At 41.8% G+C, this 27,304-nt stretch overlaps 1 protein-coding gene across 2 annotated transcripts; it reads right to left on the bottom strand.

Annotated features, from left to right (window-relative positions):
- Positions 1–1,296: 1,296 nt before the first annotated feature.
- On the bottom strand, positions 1,297–27,202 carry Tpgs2 (tubulin polyglutamylase complex subunit 2). Of its 2 annotated transcripts, XM_045135159.1 has the most exons (8): positions 27,083–27,202; positions 23,586–23,698; positions 22,716–22,795; positions 12,648–12,735; positions 10,369–10,497; positions 7,037–7,150; positions 5,579–5,739; positions 1,297–2,225 (listed from the first exon to the last, which is right to left on the bottom strand). In XM_045135159.1, exons 3-8 carry the CDS (start codon positions 22,734–22,736, stop codon positions 1,992–1,994), a joined length of 747 nt encoding a protein of 248 aa, XP_044991094.1. In that variant the 5' UTR covers positions 22,737–22,795; positions 23,586–23,698; positions 27,083–27,202; the 3' UTR covers positions 1,297–1,991. The 2 variants fall into 2 exon arrangements, with proteins under 2 accessions (XP_044991094.1, XP_044991093.1); XM_045135158.1 differs by lacking the exon at positions 23,586–23,698 and having other exon boundaries at positions 27,083–27,193.
- Positions 27,203–27,304: the final 102 nt, after the last annotated feature.

Here is a 27,304-nt window from a genome sequence, read left to right as displayed (position 1 = left end):
TCTCTTTCTTTGAGTATTTTGGCTAAGGGTTCAGAGAAATAAATATTTCTTTGTGTTGTCTTATTTGTCTCCATTTCATTAATTTCTTCCCTAATTTTTGTTCTTTCCATCTACTACACTGGGGTTTGGCTTCTTGTTTCTCTAAGACCTTGACCATTAAGTTTAGTTCTGCATGCTTTCTTTTTGTTTGTTTGTTTTCAAGGTAGGATCTTGTTCTAGTCCAGGCTGACATGGAATTCACTATGCACTCTCAGGGTCATCTTGAACTCACGGTGATACTCCTACCTCTCTGCCTCCCGAGTGCTGTGATTAAAGGCATGTATCACCATGTCTGGCTGTGTATGTTTTTAATGCAAGCATCCATAGCCATAAACTTCCCTCTTAGAACTGCCTTTGCTGTGTCTCAAAGGTCCGGGCAAGCTGTGTTTTTCTTCCTGATTTCTTCCATGTACCACTGACCATTTAAGAGTATATCATTTAAGGGCTGGGGAGATGGCTTAGTGGTTAAGGTGTTTGCCTGCAAAGCCTAAGGACCCTGGTTCAGTTTCCCAGGACCTACATAAGACAGATGCACAAGGTGACTCAGGCATCTGGGGTTTGTTTGCAGTGTCTGGGAGGCCCTGGTACACCCATTCTATCTGCCTCTTTCTCCCCCCTCTATAAATAAATATTTAAAAAAAGAATATACTATTTAAGAGTATACAATCTCCATGCATTTATGCAGTATTTGTGGCTTCTCTTACTATTAATTTCTAGTTTTATTCCATATGATCAGATAAGGTACACAAAATTATTTCAGTCATTTTGTATTTGTTAACTACTTTATGGCCTAAAACATGGTTTAATTTGAAGAAAGTTCTATGTGCTACTGATAAAAAAAATACATTGCACAGCTATTGAATATTCTGTAGATGACTGTTCAGTCCATTAGAACTGTAGTGCACTTAACTCTGAAGTGTCTTTATTTTATTTTGGTCTGAATGAGGTACCTTGACATATCTATCCCTTTATGTATTCTTTGTTTTGTGAAACTGGGTATATCAATATTTTGCATGTGCATATATGTGGACACACATCTGTTCAGTGATCAATGACAGGTGTCTTCTTCGGTTACTCTCCACCTTGTTTTTTGAGACAGGATCTCTTGCTGAACCCACAGCTCACTGGTTCAGCAAGTGTAGGGATAGACAATTGAGTTGTGACTAGGAAAACAGTGCAACAGCTTTGTTACAAGAGGCTGGTTTCATCAAAATTAGTTATGAAGTATCATAAAATCAGAAGAAATATATCTAAGAATAACTTTTGAAAATGTTTTAATATCACAGTACAAAAACAAGAAGCAAAACAATTAAAGGAAACTGATCAGGAATGTGAACTTTATAATACATTAAAAACATGAATGACTCAAGTAAGAAATGTTTGTGGTCTGGGATGTAAAGAACATAAAACTGCATCTTTAAGAGTTTTCAGGAAACATGAAGTTAACGCATCAATATGATTTAACAGCAAATAAACTCATCTGAAGTATGACACGTTTGGAAGTAACTCCATCCCTGCCCACCAATCCAGAATCCACTAGCTATGACAATGCTTGATGTGTGCTCACTGCAACTGAGGAAATGAATTTTTCATACATGAAGCAGCCACTAAGGTTTCATGGGTTAGAGTGTGGGTTTCTCTGGGGGCTTTCTCTAATTATTGCTGAGGAATTGAGGGCTGGGTGTAGGAAGAGGACGATTCTCCATATACTCACATGGACACTTAAGATCTGAACTTCTCCACTGCAATGACCTACCATGAGATAAAGACTCCTAGAGAGAACACACCATGCCCTTCCAACTCCTCACTATCAGTAGTGTAAAGGCCTATGATGTCGGTCATTCAGGAAGATGCTGAGTCACATAGAGAATCTGAGGTTGGGCCACTTCTTAGCCCACTTGTGCATGGAAATCACTGCTGTGGGGCTAGCTGAGAGCTGGGCAGAGGAATGCTCATTTGCGCACAGGGTTTCCATAGCCCGAGGAAGGTTTAGGAGTAGAGGGAACTGAGGATCCAGGCCCTTTCTGTCCACCTAAAGGTTGTACAGGTCCTTTCTTTTTGGGGTCTGGAGTTTTGTTTTGGTTCTTAAACACCTTGTTTGGATCCAGCTTGTTCACAAAGGAGTCGGTCTCTTCAGTGAGCAGGTTTGTATTGTAGGTGATAGGCTTGTACATACTGAACCATTGCTGTAAGGCAGAAATGGGAGAGAAGGTCACAATTCAAAGGAGACCACCACCATTCTCAGTGGTCTATAGTGGGGATAGGGAGCAGGGCACAAAAGATAGACAGTACAAAAAGACCACTCCTTAACCCAAATTGTTGTGAGTGCCAACTATTAACTACATGTGAGTTTTGATCCCAAACACTTCAGTTAAGTGATATTCAACTTACATTCGTTTCTATGAGTAACTGCCTTGAAAATCTACTAGCTCTTCATTTAAGAGAAAATGACAGCTGAGGAGATGTTTCACTAGGAATAGTACTAGTAAGACAAGCATTAGGTTTGGATCCCCAGCACCCATGTAGAAGTTGGGCTTGGTGGTATATGCTGAAAATCTCAGCTTTAGGGAGGTAGAAACAGAGGATCCTTAGGGCTTGTAAGCTACCTAGTCTAGCTGAATCATTCTAGGCCAGTAAGAGACTCTTAAAAAATAATGTGGAGAGCTGGAGAGATGGCTTAGTGGTTAAGCGCTTGCCTGTGAAACCTAAGGACCCCGGTTCGAGGCTCAGTTCCCCAGGACCCATGTTAGCCAGATGCACAAGGGGGCGCACACGTCTGGAGTTCATTTGCAGTGGCTGGAGGCCCTGGCGCGACCATTCTCTCTTTATCTGCCTATTTTCTCTCTCTGTTGCTCTCAAATAAGTAAATAAAAATTAACGAAAAATAATGTGGAGAGCTGGATCAGGCAGTACAGTGCTACGCAAGCACATGGACGTGAGTACGGTCTGCCAGCACTTACACAAAAGTGGGCACACACCTATGATCCTAGCACCAAGGATACAGGGGGATCTCAGGGCTTTTTAGCTAGTTAGCTAGCTGAATCACTGGGCGCTGTGTTTAGTGATTCATGTCCATTAAAAAAAAAAAAAGAAAAGAAGGTACAGAATGACAGAGGAAGACACCTAACGTGAACTTCTGGCCTCCACATTCCACATGTACAAAGTGATGACAAGCCCACACCTGGTGCTTTATGAGGCCTCATAGCCTCCAACAGAAATGCAGAGCAGTGACTAAGAATCCCATGTATACTTCCTTCTGATCTAATGGGCCCATCAGGTAAGTGTCCTGTTTACACTCAAAGCAGATGGTGCCATCTGGGGCATTCTAGCAGCACCCTTCTTCCAGGAGCTATGTATGCTGGTATTCTCTTGCCCAGTGAGTTTCCAGGCAGCTGAGGGCAGAGCACATCCAGTTACTGACCTTTCTTTGATCACAACCACCTCATAACACTGACCAGATAGAGGCTGTCCTTCTCTGGCATCTGAAGGCTTGATGAATACATACTAAGCCTGCACTAGAACAGAGTCCCTCACTTCTTGTTAATTTAATACTGTAAGAAATCATCAGGGTTTTTCTTTATACCAGCTTAGCTCATTCCAGTTCTAATCAACACTGGTGTTTTAAAGCTAGGTTATATAAACCTGGCATCTCTGTTGGAAATGGTTCCCAGACTTGGGGACCAGTCTACATGATGAAATACTCTGTAGCCATTAAACATGATAAGACAGCTCTCTCTATATATACTGAGAGAGAAAGAGCTACAAGATGGAGCATTAAGTCAAAAAACGTACAAAACTATGTGATGCCAGTGAACAAAGGGAAACATGCAGTGATGCAGTGCCTACGACAAGGACTTAGGAAGAGTGTACAAATGCTGATGCCTCTGGGAGAGGGTGCCAGGAGGATAGGTGTAAGCAGCTTTGAAATCTTTGATTGTATAGGCTGCCAATCCAAAAACAATGCCCTAAACAACTTTTCAGGTGATTGATCACTTAACTACATCAGTATAAAGTGAGACTGTCACTTGTCTTGCTTATTTCCAATGAGTTCCCAAGTTCCACTCCTATCTATTAATCTATAAAAGCAAACTGGGAATTTGCAGTGTAATCACTCATTAGAAGACTTCTGATACACTACTGTTGGGATTCAAAGTTGAACTTTCAACCCACTTCATACCTGCCTTGCTTGCATGGTGCTAATCCCCAGCAGTAAATATATTTCATTCATCTTATATATGGTATTGTGGGGATGAATTTTTGTAACAAGCTGTGAGAACTATGAGAATATTTCTTATAGTCATTACAAATAGTTTTTCTGACATTATTGATGTCAAATTCCCTACTTGTAACTTGCCCTACAGTTAATCTTTCACCTGTGTGATTCACCCGCAATGCAATGTAACTGGGTTTCCTCTGCCTTGGCCTGAACAGCACAGACAACCAATACTAACAAGCAATGTTTAGAGATGGTGAGTGACCTTAAGCTATGCTCTTTTTCCTCAGTGGCCTGGCTGGATTCTCAACTCTAAGCAAACATACATGCATAAGAACTGCTGATCACAGCATTGAAGACAATGAGGTCAATAACTAAAAGAGCCCACAGATCTGTTGAAGTCAACTGGTGGGCTCAATGTGATCACATTTGTGATCAGAGTATATGTGTGTTCTGGATCAGCAGAGTCCAGCAAGTCATACCACTAAATCCCTTCCTACAACAAGTCTTTAAGGATTCTCCAAAGTCAAAAGTTCCTTACCCTTTGTTTGTACAGTATACTACTTATTCATTTATTATTGGGTTTTACTGTTCAATGAAAGTGCCAACGAGTGCTTGTAGGCAAGAGAGGAAGCCACAGCTACACAGGCGACAGCAGACATACCAGGCTTACTAATGCCTTAAAGTAAACTTCTCTTCGGCTTGTTTATTCCCCAGGCTGCTGCTAAAGGCAGCTAGCCTACTCCTGGGCTGGATGTACCAGAGGTTAGCTCTCCCACCTCTCAGGCTCTGCTCCTAGAATCAACTTGTCCACTTCTGGATTGAAAAGTTCCAGAGGTTAGTCTTCTCTAAGTTCAGTTCTGTGCCCCCCAAATACAGCATGCTGTCTTCATATATTTCCTGCTGGTCTTTCCTTTTTAAAAGGCTGACATGTTGGCCATAATTTTCCTGCCACCTTCACATGTGAAATCATCAGCTCTTCTTTCTGCTCTTTCCCTTGATAGGATACATTCAATACTCTCATGTTTAAACTTCTTTGATACTTAGCCTTTATGAACAATCCTCAGATGTGATTTAAGTTCCTTAGTTCCCTAGTACTTGAACTGTTTACCTAGAACCCTGCAGTAAACAAAATGTACTTCCCTAATGAAAAGGTGAGTTCCCCTTTCAGCTGTGTGCTTCTCCAGTTGAGCTCACCCTGTCTCTCACTTACAAACTGTTTGTCTCAGATCATGTGTGTTACTGTCCACCAAATTATTCCCTCCTGTACATTTGTCCTTATCTTCTACACACAACACACTATGAGAGGGTGGTGGTTCCCCTTACCTTGGCCTGTGGGCTAATGCCATAGCTGGTGAACGCATACTGCCACTGGGGCAGGCCCAGGTGGGTTATGAGCAGACGGTAATAGGCAGTAAAAGTATCTGTAAGAAAATGCCAGTATAATGCTCTGTCCAGGAACCAGATCTCAGTGTCATGCGGGAGTCCTAAGATAGACAAAGAAAATACAGGACAGCTTAACATGTTTTTCCTCTTTACTAAAAAGTCAATATACACTAAGAGAAAATCCAATAGCACAGAGGACTTAGTACATAAAATGTTCCCTCTTTGCTCTTCTCACTTCCCAGTCCTGCTCTCCAGTGGCTGTTTTTACCAGTTTCTTTGAGATTCTACAAATGCCTGTTTGATCATTCACTGGATTTATGTGCTGGACTTTCACCATCTGGAAGTCCACTAAGAATGTCTGTCTAAGCAGATGCTCTGTTCTGGGGGGCTCATCACTCCCGCCCTCAAATTCTGTCGTCTTGGCTTTTCTGATGAAAACACTGTTATTTCCTGATGAGGAATCTCTGAGGCTCAGGCTTTGAAGAGGACTCCTAAGAATCAGAAGTGCTGTGAAAAACCATACCAACTCATGCCTGGCTGTCCTGTCCATGCTGTTGTGGGACATCCTGGTTGAACTGACACAGGTACTGTTACTCCACCTCACACCTGTCATCTTACCACCTCAAGCTTATCCTGTTCATCTGAGTCTAAGTAGTATCTCCTTCTACTCTCTGACTTCTTCCTGCTCTAAAACTACCAGCCACATTTCATTTCAGCCATCCCTTCCTATTAAGAGTATCCTGAATAGCTCCCATTCCCCTCCACCTTTTCCACACTCCTTTTCATGGCTTTAAGCTCACTTGATGCAGCAGTTGACATTAGGAGTCATATCCTCATCCGTTAGGTGAGCTATTTAGGCCACTATATATACTGGGAATGCCATTATCCCCAGTCATCTGGACTCTCCCATGACATGGCTTTTATCAATTTATCCTTTTGTTTGGATACCCCTTTACCATTCCTCCTGTAGTTCACAACTTCAGCTGGAGATGATCTCCCCTCCCTACCGGTAAATTCTGGCGTTTTTACTTCCTTGCCCCACCAGAGAGAGCTACTTGACGAGGGCCTTGTTCTAGTTTCACAGTCCCCAGGAGGAACTATTAGGAAGATAAGTGATGGTTGCTGTTCAAGTGTGCAGAAAGCTTCATGGGCATCGCTTGGCGACCCTTTTTCCTGATTTCCCAACTGTAGTCTTAAGGTCTAGTAAAAGTCTAGAACAAAGACAATGTGTTTCTTGTACACTGATCTAATGCATGCAGAAGCCTATAAACAGAATGGGTAGTTCTTTGAGCTGGGTATTAGGAGCATCTCTGGAAGCCCGGTACCTTCCATGTGATGGTTGAAAAGCCAAGTCAGGAAAAACCACAACTAAACTATCATGCTTGTAATGACCTTTACCTGGTTTTCCACTTTTGTAGACAAGGCAAACCTTCCCATTCCCACTGCAGGAATCCAGCTCAAATATCACACTGCGAGAGTCAAAGTGAGGTTTCTCTGGTTGGTCATCACTGTCTGCAAACCCAGAAGTCAATAGTAATGTTCAAACAAATTCAACTCAGAGAACTAAGAAGAAACAATGAAAAGGTCTCATCTCAGACATAGTATTTCTTGCAAATGATTCTGTACTGCAAATGCCATGGGAGCCATTGTGGAGTAGGCCTTCCATCAGGCTTTCTCCTCACTAGTTGACAGTATCAAAGATTCTGGGGAAGGCTGGCATGGGGAAAGAGAACTGAACTTCCTGGGAGTGAGACCACACAAAGGCAGAAGAAGTTGAACAGTGTAATTTCAACACACCATTTCCCTTTCCCTGGGTTTATTATACAAACAATGAGATTTCCTGCACATCTCGATCCCACTGTCTATTCAGCAATGCCATTTGAGCAGCCCTCTAAGTCATGTAGTGTAACGGATTCATTCCTTTCAATGGACGTGTGGTGTTCTGTGGGAGTAAGTGAATCATGATCGATTCCATTCTCCCCACTGATATGCATTCACCTTATCACCTAATGATGTAAATTCTAAGGTGTCTGTCAGTTTGGGATTGGTTTTGATTATTCTATTTTTCCCAATTAAGGCTGTATTTTCCTGATTGCATGTCTGGTAATTGTTGACTGATGCCAGAAATTGTTAAATTTGCATTCTTGAATGTTAAATGTTTTTCTAGTTTTTTTTTAAATTTTGTTTATTCTTAGTTATTTATTTGAAAGCGATGGACAGAGAGAGAGAGAGAGAGAGAGAGGGACAGAGAGAAAGAGGCAGATAGAGAGAGATTGAGAGAGAATGGGCGTACCAGGGCCTCCCGAACTCCAGACGCATGCACCCCCTTGTGCATCTGGCTAACGTGGGTCCTGGAGAATTGAGCCTCGAACCGGGGTCTTCAGGTTTCACAGGCAAGCACTTAACCACTAAGCCATCTCTCCAGCCCTGTTTTTTTTTTAAGGTAGGGTCTTACTGTAGCCCAGGCTGACCTGGAACTCACTCTGTATTCCCAGGCTGGCCTCAAACTCATATTGATCCACCTACCTCTGCCTCCCGAGTGCCAGGACTAAAGGTGTATATCACCACCCCTGGCTGTTTTTCTATTTCTAAAAAGGTACAAGATCTTTGTTCTCAGATACAATTAAGTTTCTTAGAAACAGATTCTCTCTCTCTCTCTTTCTCCCTCTTTCTCCGTGTGTCACTCTCAAATAAATAAATAAAAATAACAACAAAAGTTTTCTTAATATAATTCAATGGAATTTAGTATATTTTCAAAGCTATACCATTATCAGCACAATTAGTTTACAGTAGGGTGGTATTTATGGAAGCTGTCTTGTGTAATAAGCAATATGACTATTTTATTTCTTGGTGCAAAAGTGGGTCATAGCTTCAGCTTTTCCACACTATTGCTGGCTTTTTGGAAACGGATAATGTACCCTAGGCAAAAGCAATCCTACATTTAAAGTAACCTCTCTTTTCTTTCTGATTATCTTCCCTGGATGTTGATCTGATACCTTACCAGTCATGTTGTGAGCCCTCAGATGCTTTCAGAATATGAGATCTGGATGTTGATCTGGTACCCTACTCCAGCATTCTATAAGCCCCCTAGATGCTTCCAGAGGATGATTTCTAAATCTTGTCCCACTTTTTTCAGTCTTCAGCAGAAAGGCTGTTCTGAATCCCTGAGGAGAGAGCCTCTCCATCACTTCAAGTATGCACTTGTAAAGGCAGTGTGCAGGCAAGTTCGCTTTTTATTTCAATCTAACAGGCTGTTTCAAAGGAGAGATTCAATTCCATGCCATTTATCATAATGACTGATCTACCTTATTTCTCCCATCTTAATGCTAGGTTTCTTATTTTATATTTTCTTCTTCCTCATCCTTATTTTCACTAATGTTTTTCACCATTCCTCTGGAACTGCTGTCCTATCAATCCCAGTTAGTGGACTTACATTACCTCTCTCTACTAGGACTTCAGTGAACCCTCAAGGCCTTGATGCTAGTTATCAAGTCACTATTCTTTTTTTTTCTTTGTTAATTAATCCTAATTCTATCAGAAGAAATTATACTACACAAACAAGTTTCCCTTGCAGCTCAGAGTAGCCTTTTAACTCTATTCTGACAAAAGGCTTTTGGGAGGAAATTTTTAAGAAGGTTTCTGTCTTTCCTGATAGAAAGGAGAAAGGGGAAACGGGTAAATTCTGCCAAGATCCCTGCCTCCCCCCCGCATTGCCTTTTACTCTCCTTATTCCTTCTAGGAGCACAAACTCAAAGCTTGCAGCAGAGCCTACATCCTGCAACTATGTCAAAAACCACACCCCAAAGGCTGGCAAAGCAGGAAGCCAACAGGGGGACTGCCATCTCAATTGGATACCCAACCTAGTTTCAAATTTCTTGTTATGACAAAATAAACTGCTATTTAGTCAGTCAAATTGGGTCTGTCATAACAGCGTAACACAATTCTGACTGAAGAAGTCTTTACTTTAACCCTACTGCAACTTATGCTTAAGTAGCCATCTGACCTATGAGCTATTTCACTCAGAAGTGACAAAGTTGGTGGAGAGATGGTTTAGCAGTTAAGGCACTTGACTACAAAGCCTAAGGACCCAGGTTCAATTTCCTAGTACCTATGTACGCCAGATGCACAAGGTGCCACATGCGTCGTCTGCAGTGGCTAGAGGTCCTGGCATGCCCATTCTCTCTATCTGCCTCTCTTCTCAAGTAAATAATTTTTTTTTTTTTTAAAGAAGTGACAAAGTGGTTAGATGTTAAGAATGGAAAGGAAAGTAAGCTGTATTAGACTGCCATGTTTCCTGAACCATTCTGTGTTTTGAAAGGGTCTCACTAGGTAGCCCAGGTGGCTTCAAGCTCTCGATCCTTGCTGTAGCCTCCCAAGTACTGTGTTTACAAGTGTATACCACTGTCTTGCCCTATAAATCCTCCTAATATTGAATTGCTGAATGAAGTTTAATCTATAGCATTCACTCACCTACTAGCTGCTCATTAAGTGCCTACTATGTGCTGGGTATTTAACTGGGTACAGGAACCAAAGCAAAACAACCCCTGTGTTTCCTCTATAGACAGATGCTTTGTTTTATTCCCCAAGACCCCTTACATTCAGAGTACAAAGATGGGAAGGAGTTTGGTGGAACACACTACAGTGTCACAGCCTTTCCCCATGGTTCTCAGCATTAGGAACAGGAGGCAAGCAGGCTATTTCTAACCCAAAGTGGGGGTTTCTCCAGGTACCTTCATGAGAGTCATCCTCCAGGTCTGCCAGAGTTGGTGCATTAGGAAGTGAATACATGGAAGACTGATTGAGCTGAGCCAGTTTTGAGATGCTGTTAATTGCCATGTTTCCCAATGGAATAATGTGGTCTATGAGAATGTGAAAAAGGAGATATAGAGTGGTCACTTAGTTACAATGGTCGTCACAAGGATGTCTACTTGAACCACAAAAACCCAATTACTGAGCCCATGGCTGAGGAATCTGATGGAAGGTGTGCAGAAGAGGAGCACTCTCAAACAAACAAACAGGAACTAGAGCCAGAGGCAATGAACAATCCTGCTATGTATACTTGGGTGCCTTTGGAAAAAAAAAATTTTTAAAGGGACATTCAAAAGTAGCTAGGAAAACTAGACTTAGGAACTCTGTTACAGTGAACTTCTTGCTGCTGAGACAAACATCCAACCAGACACAGCTTATGGGAAGAAGGGGGTTTATTTCAGGCTTACAAATTCCTGGGGAACACCATCTATGGTGGAAGAAGCTGGCTCAATTTCAGAAACCCAAGCAGAGACAGCACCAAACAGCCTGCACACCAACACTAGCAAGCAGGAACTTCCAGAGCTCCAGTTGCTCTGAACATTCCTACTAGGGCTGGACTCTAAGATCCACCACCAGTGACATGTTCCCTAAGCAGGGATCTGCTTGCAGGGAACCTAAGTAGGATGTTCAATTTTAACAAAGCACCCAAGTCGATGGGACCATATATTCAAACTGCTACAAAACCCACTGGGAGAACAAATCATTTACATCTGAATAAATATAGTCACACTGTCCAGTGGAATAACAGCTTTGATAATTAAATGAATCCTTTCTCTTCTTCTTATAAACATTCACAAAGGAAAATATCACTCCCTCTGTCCTTTTACCTCACTCAATGGAGAGAACTTGTCACTGTTCTTGTTTGTTGGATCTAGTCTTTCATCAAGATAGTTATAGTAATGAGGACAAAAAGAGCAGTATTGGGAATTAAATAATTGGAGATATAATAATTATCAATAGTGATTCATTCATAAAGTACTCATAAAATATGTCTAGAGAGTGCTGCTTCCATGATGAGCCTCACAACCTGAGATAGGGTAATGGAGACAGACACTGAGAATACTCAAAATGCACAAAAGCAGAAATCCCGAAGCTGCTAAAAGCTCAACACTAAAGTAGAATTAAAACAAACCCATTGAGGATCAGGGAATTTTGTGGGAGACGGGGAAGAAAGAATGCAAAATCACAGGGTGGGAGAGATATTGCTCTCCCCCCCAATGACTGACTGCTGCTTTCACAACTCCATGGTGAATACCAGCAATCCCTGTAAGGAGGGTCCTTAGTGGAGTATAGGAAGGAAGGAAGGAAATGATAGCACCAACATGTGATGTGTTCAAACAAAGTTTCTACTTAATAAAAAATAAGTATCTCTTGAGATAGGTTAATGAAGGGGCTAGCCAGTCCTCATGATATGGGCAAGGGAAAGTCTGCAGGTATAGATTCCCTCCCTTGTCTATTGCTCCAGATTCCAAACAGCATGGCTGTGTTTTAATAGTGGATATTGGTGCTGGTGACAGATAATTTCCAAGACATTGAATGAAATGATTTAGTTAAAAACTATTGTCAGATGTTCATTAGGTGTCTTCATCTACCCGTACATCATGCCTTTCCTGTTTACATGCTACCTGCAATTTCTGGCATGAAAAAATTTGGGTTTCCACATCTGCAAAGTAAATGCTTTGGCCCAGAGACATATGAGGCTGAGATTGACAGTCTACAAACTGAGGTGGATGGCCAATTAGGCAGGGGTGCTGTAGGGCAAGGCAAGCCCCTGGTTTAAGAGTCAGAGCCCTGAAGTCAACACAATGGTGAGAATGGAAGAAGGATGGAAAGAGACAGCTAGGCCCGCTGCTCTTAGAAGAGTGCAAGCAGTTGCTGCAGCTCACCCTGACAAGCTTGCTCTAAGAGGGAACACTCCATAACTTTACTTTTGAGTTGGTTGGATTCTTTGTGCTGTTGCTAAAGTTTTCCTCCTGTGAGAAGCATCTAAACTGGAATTTCACACCAGTAGTACCAGCTTGACTCAGGAACAGGGTAGCAGAGGTAAAGCAGTAATGGAACCTATTAGCTTTGGGGGGAAGCTACGGCCTTTAAAATGTTCAGATGCAAAGGCACAAAAGTTGTAAGGACCCTCACAGCTGTTCTCATATAACCTCTTCACTTAAAAAAGCATTCCCCAACCTCAGGGAGGCTCACTTACCATCTAGTTTCACACTCCATGTCATGTGGAAGCCATTGGTCATCATGTAAAAGTTCTTCACATCATCAGGCATCACACAGTTGTTCTTCTAGAACCATAAATTGTTGGTCAGAGATGGGACAAAAGGGTAAGGAAAATACTTACCATCTTTTAGATCCCAAAATATGAAGAATGATAATTACATAATTATTACAGAAGTACTGGGGTCTACAGTCACCAGTTTGATGTGTTTATCTCAGTAGATAAATCAGACTAGGTATCTGTTCTGCCCTGACAAGCTAGCTGTAGATGGTACTTACAGAGAATTAAGGAGGAGACAGGAAATCTTTCATCAAGGGTGACATCATTACAGCACAATGCTATGAATTTTAGATCTACTCTGATGTTATTTTCTGAAATGAATTATGGAACAAGGGGATATCTTAAAAGTGAAGAGTATGTATTTCCAGAGCCTCTCACACTATGGATACTATTCCGTCAGTGCTGACACTTCTCAGGAAAAACATGATAGGCTGTACAGACGTATTTCATAGGATAAGAAATCATCCAAACTGGTGCTTCAGAGGACAAGGGAGTAGCTTAGTTTTTCAGGATGTGCTAGGAGTAAGCCCTAAATTATAATTAACTCACACCTATGTATTGGCCTGACCCTTGAGTTCAGAAAAACATGAGCTCTCCATATCTTTCCTGACCCCCTCTTAGTCACTTCTGATTTGGTGACAAAGGGCAAAATAGCAGTCACTCTGTCCAAACTTTTGGTTTACTGGACTCTCTAAGATGTGATACTGAAAACCGTGTACATTGTTTGCTACAATAATGTTAATACTGTCAGCTTGAGGTATCCAATGTGTAGAGAAGTATTATATAGCAGGATAACATTGCCATTACCTGACTGACTTAGAGCATGCCAATTAAACTCGGTGAATCTAGGTTCAAAAATAAACTATAAGTCAAAATCTACAAAACACTAAAGATGGTCGGGAGGGGCTAATAGCTTAATAGGAAGAGAGAGGACTGGGACGTTACAGTTTAGGCACATCTTCAAGAACTATGTGACAAGAAAGCTTTAAGGTAGATGGCAGAGAGAGGACTGGGAAGTTACGGTTTAGGCACATCTTCAAGAACTACATGTCACATGAAAGCTTTAGGGTGGATGGCTCAGTCAGTGAAATGCCTGCCTTGCCTGCTTGAGGACCTGAGTTCAATCCTCAGATCCCATGAAAAATTGCTGGGCATGGTGGCAATCCAAGTACTACGGAGGTATACAGTCCAACCTTTGGGGCTCATTGGTTATCAAGTCCAGCCTAATTGGAAAGTTCCAGGCCAATAAGAGATAATGCCTCAAAGGCGGCAGACAGAACCTGGAACACCACTCCAGGTTGTCCTGTGGTCTCCACATGTTCATAAGTATGTATGAGCATGCGCATGTGCACAAACACACATGTGGTTTTAAGCAGTGTTTCTAGATTACTAAATGGACAACAGCTATCATTTTAGTGAACTAGGTTTCTTGTTTTCTTTGAGAACTAGAATATGAGGGCTGGAGAGATGACTCTGAGGTTAAAAACTTGCTTGCAAAGCCTGATGTCCTGGGTTTGATTTCCCCAGTACCCACACTGAGGTAGTTTGAATACATGGCCCCCAATATATTCAGTGTTTTATTAGTTTGTAATTTGCATCCGCAGGTACCTGGCTGGAGGAGGTGTCACTAGGAGGATCTTAAGGTGTGCTGGTGGGTTTGAGATCTCAATCTAAATATATACAAAGTGTGCCTAGCTAGAGTTCCTGAAGTGGGCTGTGCTGTGTGGCTTTTGGCTTTTAGGCTTGTGCTTCTCTCTCTCTGTGTTTGGTCCTGTAAGAGCAGGCCAGTTTCTTATGCCATTATCGAGCTTCCCCTGGATCTGTAAGCTTCAATAAATCCCTTCCTCTATAATCATGCCTGGTCTGGAAGTTCATCTCAGCAAACATGAAGCTGTCTGCTACACACATAAAGCTAGATGCACAAAGTGGTACATGCATCTGGAGTTTGTTTGTAGTAGTCAGAGGCCCTGATTTGCCCTTTCTCTCTGTCTCCTTCTCCTTGCAAATGAATAAAAAATATTTTTTAAAAAACAAAAAAGAGGGCTGGAGAGATTGGCTTAGTGGTTAAGGTGCTTGCCTGAAAAGCCAATGTAAGACCCATGTAAGCCAGATGTACAAGGTGACACATGCATCTGGAGCGTTCTCCCTCTCTCAAATAAAAAAATTATATAAATACACATTCTGATCAATCTCTTTATTACCTGCTATGTCTCTTTCTCAGATTTTTGTAAGGGATTCTCTATTAATATATTTACTACTTAGTTATATGGGAAAGGGCTTCCTCTTAGTGCCTCCTGTAAGTCCATTTTGTATGATTCCCAAAGTATGTGTGCAGCATGCCTTTCTCTCATTCTTGGGATCTTCACACAGAAAGCCTTCAGCTGAAAGAATTCTGTGAAGATAGCAGTCACTGGAAATTTTTTTTTATCACTGGTGCCATCTAGTGTTAGACACAAAAAAGTTTCAGTCTTCTAGCAATTTTTTCAGAGGTGTGGGAGGGGTTAGATAAAGGGAAGGGAAAGTGTCTCTCTCTCTATAATCCAGGCTGACCTCCAACTCAGCCTCCTGTACCAGGATTATACTAGGGCACCTCCATACCCAGCTCTTTCAGTCATTCTCCCCCCCCTTTTTTAAATGAGAGGGGTAGAGAGAGAATTGGTGTGCCAGGGTCTCCAGCCACTGCAATCAAACTCCAGATGTGCGCATCACTTTGTGCACATATGTAACCTTGGGCGCCTGGCCTACATGAGTTCTAGAGAGTTCATTCTGGGTCCTTATGTTTGTCAGGCAAGCACCTTAACTGCTCAGCCATCTCTCCAGCCCTAAGCCCCAAAGGAGCCATAAAGGCCAAATGCTTCATTTTCTTTATTGCAATACATTCTGGCCACAATAAAAACTGGACAATGCCCAATGGCCTGAAAATGGCAAATTCCAAAAATGTTTAAATAATTTTATTTATTTATTTGAGAGAAAGATACAGGTTGAGACAGAGAAAGAGAGAGAGAGAGAGAGAGAGAGAGAGAGAGAGAGAGAGAGAGAGAGAGAGAGGGGAGAGAGAATGGGTGACCCAGGGCCTTCAGCCACTGCAAATGAACTCTAGATGCATGCGTCACCTTGTGCATCTGGCTTACGTGGGACCTGGGCAACAGAAACAAAGTCCTTTGGCTTTGCAGGCAAGCATCTTAACCGCTAAGCCACTTTTCCAGTCCCAACTTCTAAAGTTTTAAAGACCCTGATGACCTCATCAACTGGATAGCTAATGGCCCTGTCAGTTACGCTCTCCTACCCAGGTACTCACTTGTCCCCTTCTGTCCTCTTAATAACATTCAACACTAGCCATGTTTCACCACAGCCCAGGAGTTAAAGTGATCTGTGGATAGTGGAAGCTTGTTCCAGGCTAAAACCTGAATCCTGAGGAGCTTCTCATGCCTACTCTTTTTCTTTCTACTCCCCATCCCTCTCTTTTCATACCCAGCCCTCACAGTAGATTCTGAGGAATTCTGGCCAGGGTGACTCTGGCAAACATCCAAAATCCCATGATGGGTTCAGCTATACCTTCCACAGCTCTTTGGAGTAATATGCCGGGCACCCAAACAAAAGCAGCTAATGAGAAGAAAGTTTCTTTTTAATTTTTTTTTATTTTGTTTTACGTTCTGGAAAGGGGAAGCTCCCTAATGGGAGGGAAAGCATGTCAAGAATAGAGGTCAGACATCACCTCTGCCACAGTGAGTGAAAAACAGCAACAGAAAAATGAGTTACACTCTGGCAATGGGTAGTTGGCCACAACACCCTAACCCCCACCGCCAATAACGCACCTCCTCCAGCAAGGCTACACCTCCCAAACTGCCTCCAGCTGGGGACCAAACATTGAAAATGCATGAGTTTATGTGGGGCATCTGATTCACAACACCACAACATAGAACATTCTACAAGATATACCACATTAAGCCACAAACTGAGTCTCAAGGAATTAAAAAACAAATAAGGTATTGATATTCTCTGACTACGATGGAATAAAGAAAAATCGGGCTGAGGAGATGGCTCAGTGGGTAAAATGTTTACCATGCAAGTAGGAGAACCTGAGTTTGTTCAGATCCTCACTGCCCACATAAAATGCTGGGCATGGGGTATGCTCCTATGTGTCAGGGAGGTAGAGACGGGAATTTCTGGGGCTTGCTAGCTAGCTACTCTAGCTAAATGCAGTGAGCATCCAAGTTCAGCAAGAGAACCTTTCTTAAAAAACTAAGATAGAGAGGGACTGAGGAAGACATCTCACATCAACCTATAGCTTGAAAAATGTACCTGTATGCGTGTCTAGAAATATACAAACATGAACTCCCGGGCACATGCATACACACACACACCCCACGCCAACATACACACAATGAAAGCCTTAATGGTCACAATAAAAGTGAAGAGAACTGAATGATGATAAAAACACAATGAAAGAAGTCCTAAGAGGGAAGTTTATCTCTGTAAGCATCTATATTACAAAAATACAGACATCTGAAATAAAGAAACTAATGATATATCTGAAGGCCTTGGAAAACCAAACCAAATCAAACTCAAATGTACCAGACAAAAATAAATCCGTATGCTTGGGTTGGAGATCAGGTCCACCTGGTATGTTATTCTTGGGCCTGCCTGCCTACTCCTTTGAGTAGGGAGCTCCATCAAGATGGTCACACTTGCCGGGCATGGTGGCACATGCCTTTAATCCCAGCACTCTGGAGGCAGAGGTAGGAGGATTGCCGTGAGTTTAAGGCCACTTTTGAGACTCCATAGTGAATTCCAGGTCAGCCTGGGCTAGAGTGAGACCCTACCTCGAAAAACAAAACAAAACAAAAAGACAGTCACACTCCCTAGATCTGGCAATGAGTAGGGCCCCCAGGGTTCACTTGAACACTCACCCATGCTCATTAAGAACAGTGAGTAAAACCCCAGCCTCACATACTAGGACTGGGGACTTGGCCCATTTTGGACTGATCTCATTCCCTGACTTGTCTCACACTGAGTAAGGACACTGAAGCCCATCTGACTCCTCAGGCCTGGTACTCAGTAGGCCTCCCAGCATCCAGGTGAGTGATCCCCTCATATCCATTCAGTCCTGTGGATACAACCCTAGTCTATACACACTGAGATAACGAATCAGGACAATTGGTACTGACCTCATTCCTGACCCATCCACTTGTCTGCCCAGAGTAGGGACACCTGAGTAGGTCACACTTCCTAACCTAGGCCTACATGGAGACTGCACACACAAGGAAGAGGCTGCTTAACTTCCAGTGTGCCCAGCTCAGGCCCAGAGGTAAACTACCAGCCCAAGGTCACCTGAATCAAAGCTGACTAGTCCACTGAACATAGGCTCCACTAGAAATGCTGTTGCTGCATTCTCTGCAGGACAAAAGAAAAAAAAATCTCCAGATGAGCAAATCCCTATGCAAAAGCAGTAACACAAGAAACCAAAGAAAGATATCCTTGCTGAGGGTGTCTAGTCCTACAGTGGAAGCCTCCAATGAAAACTGAGAGGAAATTCCAGACAAAGAATTCCAAAATGAAATTATGATAAGCATATTCAACAATCTTCATGAGGCCATGAACAAATGGCTGAATGAAATGTAAGTGAAACAACAAAAAGAACTCAAGAGATGGCTGAAAGACATGGAAGACAATTAAAAAGAACTCAATGAACAGTGGAGTGTACTCAGCCAGGAATGAATTCCAAGGGATAAGAAAGTCAAACCAAGAAATGAAAACGGAATTTAAGAAAGAGATGAAGACACTGAGGAAAAGCCTAATAGAAAACAAAAATGAAATAACTCAATTATAAGATTCCCAAGACAGCCTCACCAACAAAACAGATGATATGGACGACAGACTGCCAGGGCTTGAGGATAAGATTTCAAAATCAATGACAAATGCAAGAAAGAAAGCACAAACAGAACTAGCAGGAAATATGGGACATCTTGAAAAAGTCCAAACATTTGAGTCATGGGCAAACAAGAAGGGCAAGAACTACAGGCTAAGGGATAGAGAATTTCTTCAATAAACCTATAGAAGAAAATTCCTTGAATCTTTGAAAGAGAGGCCCATCTAGGTACAGGAGGAACACAGAAGACCAAATAGACAGGCCCAGAGAAGAAATTCCACATGTCACATTATAGTTAAAACGTTAATCAAACAGAGGGTACTAAAAGCTGCAAAAGAAAAACAGTTTTTCACTTACAAATTTAATACCAGCAAAATCACATCCTATTTTCAATGGAAACTCTAAAACCCAGAAGGGTGTGGACTATATTATTTCAAATTTTGAAAGACCAAAGCTGCCAATTCAAACAACTACACCCAGCAAAATTATCCTGCATAATAGAAGGTAAAAGAAATCTTTCCATGATATAAACTGGCTTTATACCAATATAAGAACTAAACCAGACCTACAGAGAATAGTGGATGGAATATTTTACACTAAAGAGAAGAATAAACACTCAAGAGGCTATAGGAGGGAAAAAACAATAATCAAAACTAGAATAGGCCTGCAGAGATGGCTAAGCGGTTAAGGTGCTTGCCTGTGAAAAATCAATGGCAAGTGGATGTACCACCTCAAAATAAGACCCAAAACTGTGAAATGATAAGAAAAAGTAAGCAGAACATTCCAAGATATAGGTATAAGGAAAAGGCTTTTGAGTAACACCACAAGAGCCAAGGGAATCTTAACTACTAGGATCTCATGAAACTAAGAAGCTACTGTACATCTAAGCAAACTTATCAACACAGTAAGTAGACAACCTACAGAATGGGAGAAAAAGTTTGCCAACTATACATCTAACAGAAGTTTAATTCTAGAATGTATAAAGAACTCGGAATACTAAGCAACAACAAGAAAAAAATAATCCATTAACTCACTCAAAGAATGGGGCAAGGACCTGAACAGGAATTCAAGAACATGTGAAAAAGTTCATCCACCTCAATCAAATTGGCTTTACTGGAGAATCAGGAATGGTTCAATATACATAAATAAGAATTCATCACATAAATGAACTCAACAGCAGAAATCACATAATCATCTCAATAGATGCAGAAAATGCCTTTGACAAAATCCAGTATTCCTTCGTGTCAAAACTCTGGGAAAACTAGTGACATACCTCAAAATAACATAGGCTATATATAACAAACTTATAGCCAACATCATGATAAAAGGAGAAAAGTTTAAAGCATTTCAGCTAAAATCTGAAACAAGATAAGGTTGTCCACTCTACTGCTATTCACTATAGTTTTTGAAGTCTTAGCTACAGTACTAAGACAATAGAAACAGAAAGAAAGGATGGAGTTAAAAATATCCTTATTTGCAGAAGAAATGATTCTATACACAAGGGAACCTCTCCCCCAAAGCCTTCAACAGAAATCTCCTAGATTTGATAAACACTTTCAGCAAAGAGGCAGGTATTCTATTTTACAGTATGGTAACTATAATTAATAATAATGTACAATTCAAAATAACTAAGAGAGAATTTTACTTATTTTTTTTTAAAGAGAAGCCAGCTTGTTTTTTTTTTTTTTTTAATTTTTTATTTATTTATTTGAGAGCGGCAGACACAGAGAGAAAGACAGATAGAGGGAGAGAGAGAGAGAATGGGCTTCCAGCCTCTGAAAATGAACTCCAGACGCGTGTGCCCCTTTGTGCATCTGGCTAACGTGGGACCTGGGGAACTGAGCCTCGAACCGGGGTCCTTAGGCTTCACAGGCAAGCGCTTAACCGCTAAGCCATCTCTCCAGCCCCCGAATTTTACTTATTTTAAGACAGAGAAAAAGAGAGAAAGAGAGAGAGACAGAGACAGAGAGAGGGAGGGAGGAAACATAAATGGTCTTTTTCCATTGCAAACAAACCCCAGACTCAATACACTACATTGTCTTTACATGGATTCTGGGGAACTGAACCTGGGCAGAAGGCTTTGCAAGCACCTTTAATATCAGCGAACTATCCCACAGTCACTGAACTATCTCACAGTCCCAATGGAGGATTTTAAATATTCTAACCATAATATAAGAATTTGAGAAGACAGGTAATGTTAATTAGCTTGGTTTGATCATTCTATAATGTATACATGTAAACAAAGTATCATACTGAGTACCATAAATATATACAATTATTATTTCTCAATTAAAAATAAAATAAGTAAGAGGCTAGAGATATGGTTTAGCAGATAAGGCGCTTGCCTACAAAATCAAAGGACCCAGGTTTGATTCCCCAGTACACACAGAAAGCCAGATGCACATGACAGCACATGTGTCTGGAGTTCATTTGCAGTGGCAAAAGGCCCTGGTGTACCTATTCTCTTTCTCTCAAATAAATATTTTTAAAAAATAAATAAAATGGGGGCTGGAGAGATGGCTCAGTGGTGTAGGCTCTTGCCTGCAAAGCCTAACAACCTGAGTTTGATTCCGCAACACCCACACAAAGCAAGATGCAAAGATGGTACATGCATCTGGAGTTCATTTAAAGCAGCTGGAGGCCTTGGCATAACCATTCTATCTCTCTGTGCCTCTCCTCTGTTTCTCTCTGCTTGCAAATAAATAAATAAAAATTAAAAAAATAAAATGAAACAAGAGTTCAATAAAGACACTATCTGAAATCCCTTTTCCATATGGGCTGTGAGTAGAAATGAAGGTGGGGTTGAGAGAGGCCAGGACAAAAGTTGATGTGCTGCTGATTCAAATCCTGGAGAAAAACTCACTGACTAGTGAGCTCCCAGAAGGGCTGCTGTTGGCTCAGACCAGGAAGGGTGATCATGCAACTGTAGGCAGGGCTGAGCACACACCCACAGTCTGGGGTCTAAGAACAAGTCTCACACAATGCTGTCTTTCGTTCCAGTACTGGACATGCAGAGCGGCAGAAAGGGCATGTAGTTAGATAAAGGCAGTTCTAAGTTCAAATTCAGAACAAAATTCTTTAACTTCCCTGAGCCTTGGTTTCTTCATTTATAAGGTAAGATACCAGCACCCACGTTTCAGGATTATTATTAAATAGGAAATAACTAATATGAGTTAGCAGTAACTTATAAATGAATGACAGGATCATTTCTTGTCTACCACCCCTACAAATCCATTTTCCACTTTGTAGCCACAGTGATCTTTCCAAAACAGAAAAGTGACCTTCTTAGTTTCCTATGTAAAATATATAATTGGCTACACTCTGCTCCCAAGATTAAGTCCATGTTCCTGCTCTGTAAAGCTCTGCAAGTTTTGGTCCTTTATGTCTCCCTTGCTCCTTCTCCCACATTCTTCCTTATATTCCTGGAACAATGCAGTCCTTACCAGTTCAAAGACTTCATAGACTGAAAACCTCTTCTTCCCACCTGTCTGCTTTACAACCTTTCAGTTTCTTTAGGAAAACTTTTTCTCAACCTCTAGACAATTCTCCCTTTACCTCTCTCAGTAATCAGTCCAGTTTGTAATGATGCTTGTAACCGTCTACACTGTGTCAGAGTAAGACTGAAAGTTAAGAACTATGCCCTGTAAAAAAAAAAAAAAAAAAAAAAGAGTACTGAATACTCAGGGCTCAACAGTAAGTACAATGTGTGGGCCATAATAGGAGCTTAACAGTTTGACTGCATGAGTCAAACTGAGGAAATTTGGGAAGCACTAGTTATCAGTCAGGTTAGTTACCTGCAGTGCTTACCCATTTTCTGTCCAACATGATATACACCAACTGTATCTTTTCTTCCCCTTGCTAGAGTTGCCTTAACTGATAAGCATCCCTCCGGCCCACCTTGCTGGAGTTTTAAATTTGTACACATATTCAGCTACAGATATCCACTGATCCATAGGATGATGAGGTCAGAGGAGACACTTCAGGCTAGGAAAATGGTATGGAATAGAAGGCTGCTGTTGCCTCACATATGACTAGGTTTCTGGCCCTAATATTTCCTTCTCAGGATTATGCTGACCTTTGTTTGTTGGAAGGTGAAGATTCCAGATGGCAATACTTACTTGTTCCCATGAAGAAATCATATGACGCTCAGCAGGCAGCTTTTCTATAATGGTCACCTCTGTCACACCTGGGGAAGACTCTGAAGGAAGAGAGAGAGTGTAAATTTGCCACTGTGCCATTCATCTCTCTGTAGTCCTGGATGGCTACTGTTAACTGCTCCTGTGACAGGCAGAGCACCTGCTGCTCCCTCCTTTGAGAAAGAACAGAATATTGTTCTTGTTGAATAAAAGCACAGAGGCCCCAAGTTTCTAGTTATTTCACAATAAACGTCTCGGTAAACTAAATATACACATTTATAGTAAACCAGAATAAGGAACAATTTTTATTAAGTTTTTGTAAGACTTTTAGAGACGGAGATGAGTCATCCCCTTTTATTTTCAGGCCCAGTAAGATAGAATAAAACTTTCTTTGAAAGCAGAAGCAGAAATGAAAGCACTTTGGAAGAATTTTAAAATGTCACAGAATTATACTTTTCTCTTTGGTTCATTGTCCTGTGACACTGAAATGGCACTATAGTGGAAAAAAAATTTGTGAGTTTCAATCCATTAGGCCTGGGTGAGTCTTGCTATGTTCCTGAAAGAATGGGATAGGAGGTACTGCTTGTCCTTTTGGTGGTAGCTGCATAGTGGTGTCCTCTAATTCCATATGGCAGTCTAGTATACAAGGTTACATGAGGACATGTACAATTATTCCAAAATTTGCTGTGCCAGTTTCAATTCCTACTAGCAGTCCACAAGGGTTCTGATATCTTCATATCCTTTCCAGTATTTATTACGTGAATTGTGGTTCTGATCTGTATCCCTAATAGCTTATCATTTGTATACACTATTCACAGAATTATCAACTCAGACCCTTTAAATCTGAATTACCTTTAATTGTTGAGCTGTAGCTCCTTAGATTCCAAGTAGTCTCTTTTCATACACATGACTTACAAGCTTTCTCTCATATTCTGGGGACTGTCTTGTCATTTTCTTGATGGAACCTACAAAAGTGTATTTTTAATCTTGAACTCTGATTATCTATTTTCTCTTTTCTTGTAGCATACCTAAAAAAATCTATTGCCAATATCACTTAAAAATTAAGGCCTATGCTGTCTTCTGAGTTTTATACTTTTAGCTCTTTATAAGATCAGTTTGGACTTGGTTTTTATATACGATTTGATTCTTTGTTTTTTTTAATATTCTATTTTTATTTTTTTGACAGAGAAAGTGGGGGAGAGAGAGAATGGGCGCACCAGGGCCTCCAACCACTGAAAACGAACTCCAGATGAGTGTGCCCCTTGTGCATCTGGCTAACTGGCTAATGTGGGTCCTGGGGAGTTGAACCTGGGTCCTTTGGCTTTGCAGGCAAACACCTTAACCACTAAACCATCCCTCCAGCCCTATATGATTTGATTCTTTTACATGTGGCTATCCAGGTGCCATAACACTATTTGCTGAAAAGATGTTCTCATATTGAGTAAATGTGTTTAATTTCAGCACTTGGGAGACAGCGAGAGGAACATTGCTGTGAGTTTGAGGCTACCCTGAAACTACATAGTAAATTCCAGGTCAGCCTGGGCTACAGCAAGACCCTAACTCAAAAAAAGAGGGAGAAAGATTAATGGACCTTAAACATGATGGCTTATTTTTGGGGTTTCAATCATATTCCACTAATTGGTACTTTTTTTTATTTTAGAGAGAGTGGACGAGTAAAAGAGAGAGAGAGAGGAGGGAGACAGAGAGGGGGAGGGAGGGAGGGAGGGAGGAGGGAGGACTGGCGCACAGGGGCCTGGGCCACTACAATCGAATTCCAGATGCTTACACCACCTAGTGGGCATGTAAGAGCTTGTGCTTGCCTCTCCTTTGTGTGTCTGGCTTATGTGGAATTTGGAGAGTTGAAGGTGGGTCCTTAAGGCTTCACAGGAAAGCTCCTTAACTGCTAAGCCATCTCTCCAGCCCTAATTTGTACTTCTAAAAACCCTCCTTATGCCCCTGTGGAGTAAATTACTTTTACTGTAGTAAGTCTACATCAAATTGACTCATATTTAAGTATACAAAACTGTGTGTTTCTACATTGTTGTCATTGTTGGATGCCCATAACAACTATTATATGAACTTAATTCTCACTCCAAATAATTGAAGAGTAGCATGGATGAGAGTGTTTTCTTCTTTTGAATACTATTTTGGCTCTTTTTAGAATCTTGTATTCTGATATTAACTTTAAGACTAGATTATTTAGCAATTTCTGCAAAAGATAGTTGAGACAGTTGCTGTATATGCTAAATTTGTAGATTTATTTGAGGAGTGCTGGATTTTAATGATACTAACTCTTAGAATCCATAAAAATGGGATTTCTCACTTATTTGGGTTTTGATATCCTTCACAAGACTTCTATTGTGTTCAGTGCCCAACTCAAGGACTTCCACTAACCTACTTTTTTTCTTTTTTAAGATACTATTGTAAATGCAATTGTTTTCTTAATTTCATTTTTGGACTGTTCATTCCTACAGGTTTTTTTCTCCTTTTATAGTACATTATATGAAAATAGAGATATCTTTACTTCTTTCTTTATAATTTAGATGTCTTTCATTTTTATCCCTAATTTCCCTGGCTAGAATCTGATATATTGTTGAGTCAAAATGGTTTAAATGTGAAATTCTTATTATACAGAAAATATTGATCCTTCCAAAAAGTTTAGTTGTGGAGCTGAAGAGATGGCTTAGCAGATAAGGCACTTGCCTGTGAAGCCTAAGGACCCAAATTCGATTCCCTAGTAGCCACATAAGCTAGATGTACAAGGTGGCAAATGAATCAATAGTTCATTTGCAGTGGCTAGAGGTCCTGGCCTGCCCATTCTTCCTCAAATTTCAAATATTCATTTATTATTATTATTATCATGAAAGAATCTTTGGATTTTGTCAGTTGCCTTTTCTGCATCAGCTGAGATGATTATGCGTTTCTTTGTCTTTTATTCTATAAACAAGTTATATTACATTTCTACATATTAAACAAAACACACCTTCCTTGGACAAGTTAGACAAGATCTCAGGCTTCCTTATAGGAAAGAGATGCATTCAAAATGCAGCCAAGTAAATGTACAACTTCAAGTGGTCATGCGCTGCTAAAATGAATCAACAGAGTAAGGTAAGACAGAGCAAGAGCGAATGATGTTCTTTGAACTTTATTTTGAGAAAGCCTCTCTGAGATAATGCTAATTTGATCAGTTTATCTAGATGATACAACAAAGACATCCAAAGGAAGGACAAGCAAACTGAAAAGGCTCCAAGCAGAACAAATATAGTATACTTTAAGGTCACAGCTTCAACAGTGAGATGGCCACAGTGGTCACAGTAGTGAACATTAGAAAGGTGAGGGCAGGGCTGGAAAGATGGCTTGGCGTTTACCTGCAAAGCCAAAGGACATCGGTTTGGATTCCCCAGGACCCACGTAATGCACTAGGCGGCACATGCATATGGAGTTCGTTTGCAGTGGCTGGAGGCCCTGGCGCACCCATTCATATTCTCTCTCTCTCCCTCTCTCTCTCTGTGTCTGCCTCTTTCTCTCTCTCAAATAAATAAAAAAAAAGTTAAATTAAAAGAGATGAGACCAGATCATACGAGGAACTGGCGGGTCGTAGTAAAGAAATTTGAATTTTATTTTAATTGAGGTGTAAAGGCATTGTAGCATGCCTTTTCAGTCTAAAGTTTGGGCAGACTTTTCCTCTTCTTGGCTTTGTAGCTCATTTATATTTGAAAAAAAACCCCTAAAATCATTTCCTCTTGGACACGAGCCTTAATTTCCCAGCAGTTTAACCCCAGATCACAGTGCCTCCTACCAAGGATAGATTACTGACCTCTCTTCGTACTGCTTAGGAAACTACTGTATTTATTTTTTCACAGAACTGTTTCTTCTACCATTGTAGCTGCACAGCCTAACATAGCGATGGTTACTAAACAAACTGTTAACGCATTGGGCAGCACCAGCCAGCTTCGACGCCTTCGGACCGTTTCAGGTGCTTGCAGCACACGGAGGCACGAGGTGCCCCGGTTACTCTGCGACCTCGGGAGGAGAATGCATTTCCACGGTCCTGCCCCTTAGTAGACCCGACCTTCCCACAGGCAGGTGGCCGCCGTCAAGTCTTTGCTGGTCCTTTTGGGGCGTGGCAAGGGAGAGAACCTGCGGGCTTTCCAACACCGAGCACTGCCTTTCCCGGCCTAGGCAGACACCCAGCTCCAGTTCTGGGCTCTTGGGCGGCGGAGCTCGCCGCGGCTGAGAACCGGCGCGCGAGGACCCGCGTCCCGCCGTGCACGGCGCGCCGCCCCCGGCCCCTGGGCCCCTCCCTCCTCCTCCCGCCTCCCGGCCCGGCACCGCCCCGGCGCCCTCACCTAGGATGCGGGTGACGCCCAGGGTCAGCTTCTCCAGGTGCGGCTTGCTGGGGCCGGGCGGCGGGGGCAGCGTCTGCTCCATGGCTCGCGGCCCCGCTCCGCGCGCGCCGCCGACAGCCCCAGGGAGCCGTGCGGGGAGGCGGACCGGCAGCAGGCGCGCCCGCCCCCGCCTCAGCGCGTCGGCTGTGGGGCTCACGGCGGCATGCCGGGAGTTGTAGTTCT

The sequence above is a fragment of the Jaculus jaculus genome, chromosome 15 (assembly GCF_020740685.1).
Source record: "Jaculus jaculus isolate mJacJac1 chromosome 15, mJacJac1.mat.Y.cur, whole genome shotgun sequence".
Lineage (NCBI taxonomy): Eukaryota > Metazoa > Chordata > Mammalia > Rodentia > Dipodidae > Jaculus > Jaculus jaculus.
The sequence above is the reverse complement of the archived record's forward strand: the minus strand, read 5'-3'. Positions and strand labels throughout refer to the sequence as shown.